At 33.8% G+C, this 8630-nt stretch overlaps 1 protein-coding gene across 1 annotated transcript in view; it reads right to left on the bottom strand.

The window, feature by feature from the left end:
• Window positions 1-6337, bottom strand: part of LOC109586411 (ankycorbin-like) — a 9263-nt gene extending 2926 nt beyond the window's left edge. The window contains exons 1-5 of the mRNA XM_020002593.1: window positions 6284-6337; window positions 6109-6159; window positions 5583-5681; window positions 3634-3732; window positions 2394-2469 (exon numbers count right to left, since the gene is read on the bottom strand). Coding sequence (XP_019858152.1) covers window positions 2394-2469; window positions 3634-3732; window positions 5583-5681; window positions 6109-6159; window positions 6284-6337 — 379 coding nt within the window. The remainder of the gene's footprint in view (window positions 1-2393; window positions 2470-3633; window positions 3733-5582; window positions 5682-6108; window positions 6160-6283) is intronic.
• Between the last annotated feature and the right edge of the window lie 2293 nt (window positions 6338-8630).

Here is an 8630-nt window from a genome sequence, read left to right as displayed (position 1 = left end):
GCAATGCAACTTCTATTTTTATTTTATACATTCAATGAACAAAATAAACTAAAACAGATAAAATCTTTTAGAGCATCAGGTATTCAACTGCCAGTATTTATTACTGGAAACATTTGCTAAACTTATCAGCAACCTTCACATTATCATTCAATACCTACTCTTACTAATACTGAATACAAAGGACCAAACAATGACACACATGCCAGCAACAAAAAGCAAATGTATAAAACAGTATAATGTGTTATAAGTAAAGAACCACTTTAATGAAGCAATTGAGCATAGACACGTAATGGGTGAAGCTATGAGTGAATGACGTTTGTTGGTGATGAAAAGGTAGAAAACTTCAGATTCAATAACATGATCTTGAATGAGCAAGATAGATGACACGATAGGTTAGTAGTGTCCATTGTCTTATCTTGTTTGTATAAGGTCCTGCATCAGTCACCTTCATACCACAGGTCTTGTTCAGGATCCTGTTGTCTCCCTCTCTCGTCTCAGTTGATACCTATAGCTCTCTCCTCTCCTTCAAGTATTCCTCTATCAGTAGTTGTCTGTCTTCTTGATGGAGGTCTGTCCCCTGCTATGTGTTCTTCCTATGATGCTCTCATTCCATACTTGATCTTGAGTGTGGGACTGTCAGTTCTTCACTGACCTCAATGAGGTGTGTCCTTTCATTTGACAGCTCATGCTTCCTTCTTCCTCAATCACATGTGTTACTGGAACTGATATGTACTCATTAATGAGTGGGCTCACGTGACAGTCAAAATATAAACATGTACATGTATTGTATGCATGACAGTACATGTACATATAATGGTACATTGTACATGATGCACCTGTACATAAAATTGTTAGACAAACACATTTATAAAAGTAAATAAGCATCATTGCTGTAATTATAATTGGGATATATTGGGCTGTATAATGCAAACTTAACATTTTGATACAAGTACCATGTATAATATACTTTTCTGTACATGTAGCCTGTACGCAAATGTACAAAATAAAACTAAAATCTACAATTTCATATTATTGTGATGTACGCATGCATAATATGGCACTATATTCATGCAGTATACATGTATAATTTATTATTTTTCCAGTAATATAAGTAATGTAATAGTGTATTAATGTACATGTATTAATGGTACAAGACACTGTAACACAAGACACGTGAGTGGTCACAAAGACAACATGAACCATGAAATGTTCTACATTCATTAACTAAATAAATAAATCATTGAATGATTGAAGAATGCATGTAGAATGATGTACATGTATCATTAATATAAAAGCTCTACATAATACTCAACTATTGACAGTACACATATTAATTATACAAGTCATTATGCTGTATTGAAATGGGATTCAATTATGATTGTGACAAGGTGTTATCAAAACAACTTACATGTACATGTACATGTATTCTCATTAGCAGCTAAAACATAAACAGAGAATTATTCACAGGTTAGTTTCTACATGTACACTCAATCACTCATGAGTACAGGCTTGTTCAATTTAGGCTATTATTATCAGGACCTGCTCAGGATCTATCACTTTTTATTCTCCAGTTTATCATACGTACATGTACATGTAGACCAGGAATAGTCTCACAATACATGTACTTAACTGATTCTATAGAAATTAAGTTAAATGTGTCATTATTATGAGAAACAACCTACCAATAAGACACATGCATGTACATGTAATGGGTATGACATAGTTTTGTACATGTACATGTTTTTGAGAAATGAAACATGTACAAAGTTTACCAATACATACAAGTACATACCAGTACACATACCAAGTGTACTGTGTACATCAGTGTGGCTCACATCAGCTGTGAGGGACTGTACTGTACATGCATAAGAGTACATAAGAGGAACAATAGTAACCTAATAGTGGGATACAACTACCATGCATTAATATACACATTATACACTATAAGCTATTGCTACATAACTCATACACAATTTAATTCATAGAAGAAGCTAATAGTGAATGTACATGCTGTAACTGTATCAACAATACAAAAGGTTAGGTTTCTAACATAGGAGAGGGATCAAGCATCATAAGACACCAAAATGACACTACTAATGTTTTACAGTCATTGGGTAAACAATGATACTAACATGTGACATCACATACAATTACTATGAAGGAGCAAGTACTGACCATCATGCCAGACCCTCTACACCTTACATCATACATCAATAGGGAAGGAATGGACAACAGATAATCATGTGACACATTTTTATTATTTAAATTAATTTTTCACATTGTAAAGGAGGAAGCAGTAGCTGATGACTCAAGCTGTTTCATTAAATATACTAACAATACAGTACTACATACAGTATAATAACATCAGTTCAATAAACTAATAAATACATTACCTGAGTGTACTCTCAGTATTGTGGCAGTATCAGAATGATCATTACGTTCAGCATAATCAAGAGCAGCCCTACCCCACTATACAAGGTAAACATTGATTAACATGATAGTACAATGTTATCACAATCAAACTAAAAACCAACTTTAATTGTTGGTCTGTCTTCAATACACCATAGTATTGAGTATGTAGACAGTGGAGGTACATTTAGTGTACAAGTATACATTTTACTGATATAAATAATTACATGTACAATACTACTACTCTACACGTACATGTATATTTACACTGTTGCAGTATCAATAAAATGTTCTTCGTTATAGCCATAAACTCAGTTACTATACATGTACATGTATAGATTGAGAAACCTTCATGACTGGAATAAAAATTTCAAGATGCTTAAATTTTGTTACTTCATCAATGCACAAAATTTATTAATTTAAGTTGATGTCAATACAGACACTGACCACAAGGGACCATAGTGCCCTAGTGGGAGGTGTCTGTAAATCAGATACTGCCCCAGTAGGTAAGTGATATAATTACATCAATTTGAGTGGGTGGATCTCATTATATATTCATGCACAGTATAACTACATTCTAAGTATGTCCTCCATACCAAAGAAAATGTCAATGCCCACTGGCCTCTTGTAAGTCTATCTGACATTATTATACTATTATACATGTAACATTATAAAGTATTACCATGTAGAAATGTAATTGTTATGAAACATTAAATTTTCAAAAATGCTAAACCAAGTAAGTTGTAATTTTTAGATTATGCAAAGTTTAATCTGAAACTTTTAAAAATTAACAACTTCATTCAAAATTATTGAGAATCTCTATTTTTTATATTTTCAAAATTTTAAAAATTAAAAATCAAATAGTCAATACCATCTAAAATTCAAAATTTTTATATTCTCAAAATTTTTGAGGATCAGCACCAAAATTAAATTCTAAAATTTTGATTAAAAAAGAAATTTTTACTCATTTATTAATACTACATTTTTAAAAATTTCAGGCCAAAAAAGTTTTTTACAATACTAAATTCAAAAATTAGTGACATAAAATAATTATTTTGATAAAAATGCTTTCCATAAAGTGATACAGTAGAGTACATTAAGCTATACATGTACATGTACACACACTGTATGAGATATACAGCACCTGCGGTTACTTTGATCCACCCACTCAAAAGGATATACATGTACAATCACTATTGGAGTATAATTAATGATTATACTTACATTAGTAGAGGCAGCTACATCTGCTCCTTTTTCAAGGAGCATTGTCACGGCCTGTGTGTGACCATTAGCAGCTGCCCATATGAGAGGAGTGTCTCCATCCTATAAAAAGAAGACAGGATAATAAAGACACTAACACTACACAGTCAAGTGTCATATCATGTTGTGTATTGTAGTAGTCTAATATAATAATAATGTTAATACTCATTATAATGTGTTATACACAAAATGAACATTTATTAATTTTTACACAGAAACACAAAAGTTTCAGTCACACTAGAGGTCAGGTCATCAAAGCATGCATGTAGAGAAGTATGGGCCACTCACAAAAGGATTACATTCATGAAATTATGTCTTCTCTCTCATTTGAGGAAGTTTTTAGTTTTTAAAATAACACTGACATTTTTTTATATGACTGCTTCTTAATGGCTTTTAATTATTAATAAAAACTAGGGCAATTAATTTAAACACAGTGAAATTAATATTTTCACAAAATCATAAAGGGAGGGAGGGAGAGAGGGAGAGAGGGAGGGAGGGAGACAAACAGACAGACAGACAAACAGAGAGAGACAAAGAGACAGAAAGAGAGAGAGAGAGGGAGGGGGAGGGAAACAGAAAGAGCTAGGGAGGGAGGGATACAGACATACAGAGGCAGAGAGTGACAAAGACAGAGAGAGAAAAATTTAGAGACAGAGAGAGAGAGAGGGAGGGAGGGATTGAGACAGACAGACACACAAACACACAGAGGCATACAAAGAGACAGAGAGACAGGGAGGGAGACAGAGACAGAGACAGACAAATTTAGAGACAGAGAGAGGGAGCAGGGGCAGATCCAGGATTTTGCAAATGGGGGAGCTGAGAGACAAAATGGCGCGCAAAGCACGCCGCAATTTTGGCCGCGCTCCTTATTGGCGCCATTCTGTGGTTAAAATCACATGAAAATCAACTTTTCCACCATTTTTGGAGCTCATTCTTTGTTAATTATATTCATTAACCACAGTAATGTTGCTATATAAACTAGGTGGTTAGCACTTCTATCACTGTTGCAACAATAAAAACATTAAAAATTTTTTGAGTTAGAATGTTTTGGAGGGGTTGCAACCCCACAAACCCCCCCCCCCTAGATCCGCCCCTGGGGAGGGATGGACAGAGGGAGAGAGACAGACAGAGAGAGACAGACAAAGAGAGAGAGAGAGATGGAGGGAGGGAGGGAGAGAGAAAGAGCTAGGGAGGGAGGGATACAGACACAGAGGCAGAGTGACAAAGAGACAGAGAGAGGGAGGGACGGATGGAGGAAGGGAGACAGACAGACAGACAGACAGAGACAGAGAGAAAAAAATTTAGAGACAGAGAGAAAGAGAGAGAGGGAGGAAGGGAGACAGACAGAGAAAGAGACAGAGAAAGACAGAGACAGAGAATTTACTAGTGAATTTAATATTGTCACAAAATCATTAAAATCATTTGTACTCATATGGTAATTAAGCTACATTGCACTTTATGGTAAAGATTCAAACTAGCAACATAACATCAAATTTGTAATGAAACGTGTGGCCAATGTATTGTAATGTAATGTATTGTACACATGTATTGTTGAATTTCTACATTAATAAAATAAATAAAACACACTCTAAACTAAAAGTAATTATACACAAATATCAAAAGATCATACTACTTGTACATGTATTATGTACATGTTTACACATAATTCAAATACATGTACTATACATGTAATTCATGATGGCACAGTATACTCCTCACAAAAATGTGTACAACAAAATTTTATCACATTAAAAATTACAACGTGCAAGGTAAACTAATACATAAACAATATTGGAATATCACACAAATAAATATAAAGAAAAACATGTATTGGAACTGGTTTATTATCAACTAGCATGTACTACATTACATCATGTTGTAATAATGTGTGTATCATTCAATATACAACTCACACCATCTCTTGACTCAAGGTCAGCACCATTCTCAAGTAACCACTGGACAGCATCAGCCTTGTTACTGATAGCTGCTGCATGTAATGGAGTCCTGTTACTCTATAAGAAATAAACACAACAAATAAAGTACATACAAAATGATAAATAAAATCAATTTTATTACACCATTATTATACAGTTCCTATAAAATCACAGTATTTTCAACCAGTAACTAATAATGCAAGCATAATAATTCAATGACTATGAGTGTCATCAATAGGATACTGTGTTTGAGGAACATACCGTATTTCCTCATGGAAACACCTACTCCCAATAAATGCCCATACCTGTATAAACGCCTAGAGACAGCATAAAACATTGACAATAAATGCCCATGCTTGTTTAGATGCCTATGCCACACCCACTTTGCCCACGTGGTTACTGGCACACACTACAGGCAACATAGCAGTTGTAGCTGAGAAGGAAGCTCATAAAAGAAGACTCCTCGGCAATGAATTTAAATGTCTATCCTCATATAAACACCTACTTCATTTAAACACCCAGCAAACGGGTCTCTATAAGAATAAATGCCTAGGTGCTTCCATGAGGAAATACGGTAATTACACAATATTAATATAATAAACTGATTTATAACTAAACTGCAGGTACTTTTAGATTATACAAGTCATACTAATACACTAGTCACTACATCATACACTTACTCCACCAGAGTTCATCCAATTGATATCTGCCCCATTAGAGAGGGCAGACCTCATTCCTTCCAGATTACCAGCTTGAGCCGCATAATATAACTGTTGGTCCTACAGTATTAACAAGTGAATGAGTGCATTATTAACAGTTATTATAATAGTAATATTAATCACTCCTATGTCTCATTATCACATAATCTCATTCAAACGCAAAATCCACAGAATATGTAACCAGTGACAATAACCGACCATAAACAACACATAAACAATACATGTACATATAAAAACAACTTTTAATGGAAAATACACAAACAACTGAGCCATTCATTTACATGTACTTGTATAACATATGAGAGTATTTATTGACGGGAAGAAATTTTGAAGAAATTCTCAACCAATTAAATTTTGGCAACTTCATTAACTCCTAACATGTGCCAGCTAATAATTGACAATAATTTGTGAGTTTCAATTTGGAGTATTCTTGTAATTTAAGGACTTGACAAATTTAATCCCTCACCAATAAATCCTGCAATACAGTACATGTACATGTATATCCTTATAAGGAAAGAGAGTGTCCCTCCCTCTACAAAGAGTGTGTCTGGTGTATTAGTATACATTGAATCATTGAGTATCTATGACTGGACACATAAGTAGGACTAGGACTAGGGTAGTAGGAGGAGGAACACCTAGTGACAATATTACATAAATACCCAGTGGAAGAGATACAAACTACTACACTACTAGATGAGGGTCCCATTACTGACATTGTTATGATAACACATTATACTATCTACAATACATTGGACTAATGTTTACTGATATTCCTAATTTAGTGGATTTCATGCATCATCTAACACAATTTGTAAATAATTAAATTCCAGGAAAGTCAATTATGCTTAGTATATTTAATCCTGGCCCAAAAAGGAGGTTTCAGTCTTCATAATATACACATGAGATTATTCAATGTTTAGTGTACTTAGTTCCACCAGAAGTAAGGTTGAAAGATGAATGAGGCAATGTATGGTAATAGACCAGACCCTTGTTTTGTAGAGGGAGGGACTGGCTATGTGAGACTAATAAGGAATGAATCTAATCAAGTGGAAATTTGTACTCATTACAAGTCCTTTTATGTAAAGATATTTACTCATTGATATTGTTCTATTAGTATACTCCCACTATTGACTATACATACTGTCAATGAATCAATGAGTACATGTACATGTATCTATGATATAGTATCATATCTGACACTGGACAGGAGATGGAAATGTATAGCGTTGTTTTATCTAAAATTAAAATTCGGCAGAAAAAATTGTGTCATAATCATTAATGGCTCTAATTCTCAGAAATGAAAATACAGTATAAAGCAGTAATATTATTGACATTATACTAAAATTAATGTATCACTCCCAATGGATCATGGATGGTAGGTATGTGTCTGAATCAATATGGGACCAGATAAAAGCGGGAGACGGAGCGGGAGTTGACGGATAAAAGCGGGAGACGGAGTGGGAGTTACGCCTATACAAGAAGTGGGAGTTGACGGAGATCAGCAAACAACCTGAGCCTGCATGTATTGTAAATATTAAAGTTGCAGTAGTGCTTAAGCCTTCAGTAATATTGCAGAGATATTGAAAGAAATTATCCAAAGAGTGGTACTTGTGTAAAAAAGGAACCTGCGTTCCAAACTGAAGTATTTTGATCAACAGTATCCATGAAGTTTTGTCTCCCCTGTGTTATAAATTGTGCATTATTATTTTGAATATTGTAGAATTATTATTATGATGATTACTGTTAATATTATTATTGTTATTATTATTACTATTATTATTATTAATGATTATTATTATTATTACTGATTATTATTATTATTATTATTCCTTTTCTGCTTTTGTTAATCTTATTCATACATGCATGATGTTCTTCCTATAGGTTACTTAACTAATGACGTCATGATTCCTTTCTTATATATTGCATGCTTTTTATTCATTTTATGGTTGTAGTTGTCGTTGTACTGTTGTGTAGTTTGTTATTTTCTAAGAGATTTTTAATCCTTAAAGTTATTCTTCTCCCACGACATTTCCTTCACCACTTCGGTCACAACACCCTGAGGCCTTAGGAATATGCTGTACATCTGGAGATAAGATCTAATGAAAAATGATACAAATTTCTTTCTGTGTCAGCTGAAGGACAAAACTTTGAGTCACATTTTCTCAGAAGTTTGATGAAGTCTGCACACATGACAAAATGTAGACAAAAAAGTGAAAAACTATCAAATTCTGTTCAATGGCAGCTATAAATGTCCCATCGCCAGTGAGAGGAAGGTTATGCTGTAAAATAGAACCAATCAAGTATGATA

This window comes from Amphimedon queenslandica, unplaced genomic scaffold, assembly GCF_000090795.2.
Source record: "Amphimedon queenslandica unplaced genomic scaffold, v1.1 AMPQUscaffold_12879, whole genome shotgun sequence".
Lineage (NCBI taxonomy): Eukaryota > Metazoa > Porifera > Demospongiae > Haplosclerida > Niphatidae > Amphimedon > Amphimedon queenslandica.
Note: the sequence above shows the minus strand (reverse complement) of the source record. Positions and strands in the feature narration are given on the sequence as shown.